Raw genomic sequence first — 1,397 nt, forward strand, 5'->3', positions numbered from 1 at the left:
TGATAGCGAAAAAACTAACATTAACAATTATACACCTACATGTGTACATATTCTTTAATAAACATTTTAGGCATGCCAATACGCGTTGGCAGCCGACAGCGCGCACATTTGACAAGTGCTGAGCATGGAGCGGTTGTGAGCACTTTGGTTGCCGCTGGTGGCATACCATTATTGGTTTCCATTACTGCTGAATACTGTTTTGGCATAGAATCAAATCCGGCCACGCAAGCACGCTGCTTAAATCCACACGATAGCGGACGCACACCAGGTGGCTCTTCCGGTGGAGAGGTGAGTGCTTCCAAGACTAAAATTCACATTTTTAAGCAACGTTTTTTTTTTGAACACTTCTCTTTTATGATGCAGGCCGCTTTGAATGGCGCTGGTGCCAGTTTATTTGGCATTGGCTCCGACATCGGCGGATCTATTCGTATTCCAGCTTTATTTAATGGCGTTTTTGGACACAAACCCACAGGTGGCCTCACTTCTATTGAGGGACATTTTCCAGGTAGTAAGGATGCAGATTGCCAACAGTATCTTGCATTGGGTCCTATTACACGCTTTGGTCGAGATTTGGGTTTGCTAATGCAAGTTATAGCTGGAAAAAATGCCGAAAAGCTAGATTTACTGACACCAGTGAATACAAAGGACATCAAGGTATGCGGATCATCTTCCTCATTTTATAATATATTGTGTGTTTTCGTTTTTTTTAGTCTATATTTGACATTTTGTACATAGCAATGCGATTCAGCTTTTTTTTAACCAATACGCAGTATCTGAAATCACATGTCTTCGTCTACTGAATGCGGTTGAGTTTTCTCCAATACATATTTTTTGCGTCAAGAAATATATTGAATCCGATTTCAATCGATTCTACACTCACTTACAATAGAAGAACCGGTGTGTGTCTATCCCCTTCTCGAGGAGGTTTTCCAAGAGTTATCGCATTGTATACACTGGTAGATTTACTATGTTTAAACCCACACATATCCGTTTTGCCGCTGGCTTTAGCCTTTCACACAACATGCTCAATAAAACCTTATTCTCAAGGCTTAGAAGGTCAGTCATGGTTTTCTGCCATTTTTTATTGCGGAAAGCACCTATCACTTCCCTCTTCAGCTTTCTACACATATCTGTCCAACTTAGCTCCCGTCGCGCCTGCTCACTGCGTGTCCCTGTAGGTGAACATCTTTTTTATCTGCGACACGGTGGTATTGCTCGTCATACTATCTGTGCTTCCTTTCTCGCTGAAAGGCTTCTACTTCTTCAGCGGCGGTGCGTTATTCGCAAGAAATGTGGTTCCACTACTCACATATGCCGATTTATTGAAGAGCGCTCTCGGAGGGCAGGTGGAAGAATTAAGTAGCATATATGCTGGCCGTCTGCTGTAATTCAGCTTT

General features: G+C 42.5%; 1 protein-coding gene across 1 annotated transcript in view; it reads left to right on the forward strand.

Moving 5' to 3' along the window:
* Positions 1 to 70: 70 nt before the first annotated feature.
* LOC108383069 (fatty-acid amide hydrolase 2-like) overlaps positions 71 to 1,397 on the forward strand; it is a gene marked incomplete at its 5' end in the record, with an annotated part of 2,541 nt that continues 1,214 nt past the window's right edge. Inside the window, 2 exons of the mRNA XM_017639448.1 lie at positions 71 to 288; positions 364 to 654. Of these exons, the coding sequence (XP_017494937.1) occupies positions 71 to 288; positions 364 to 654 (509 nt within the window). The remainder of the gene's footprint in view (positions 289 to 363; positions 655 to 1,397) is intronic.

This window comes from Rhagoletis zephyria, unplaced genomic scaffold (genome assembly GCF_001687245.7).
Source record: "Rhagoletis zephyria isolate East Lansing unplaced genomic scaffold, Rhagoletis_zephyria_1.1 Rzeph_scaffold_30490, whole genome shotgun sequence".
Taxonomy (NCBI): domain Eukaryota; kingdom Metazoa; phylum Arthropoda; class Insecta; order Diptera; family Tephritidae; genus Rhagoletis; species Rhagoletis zephyria.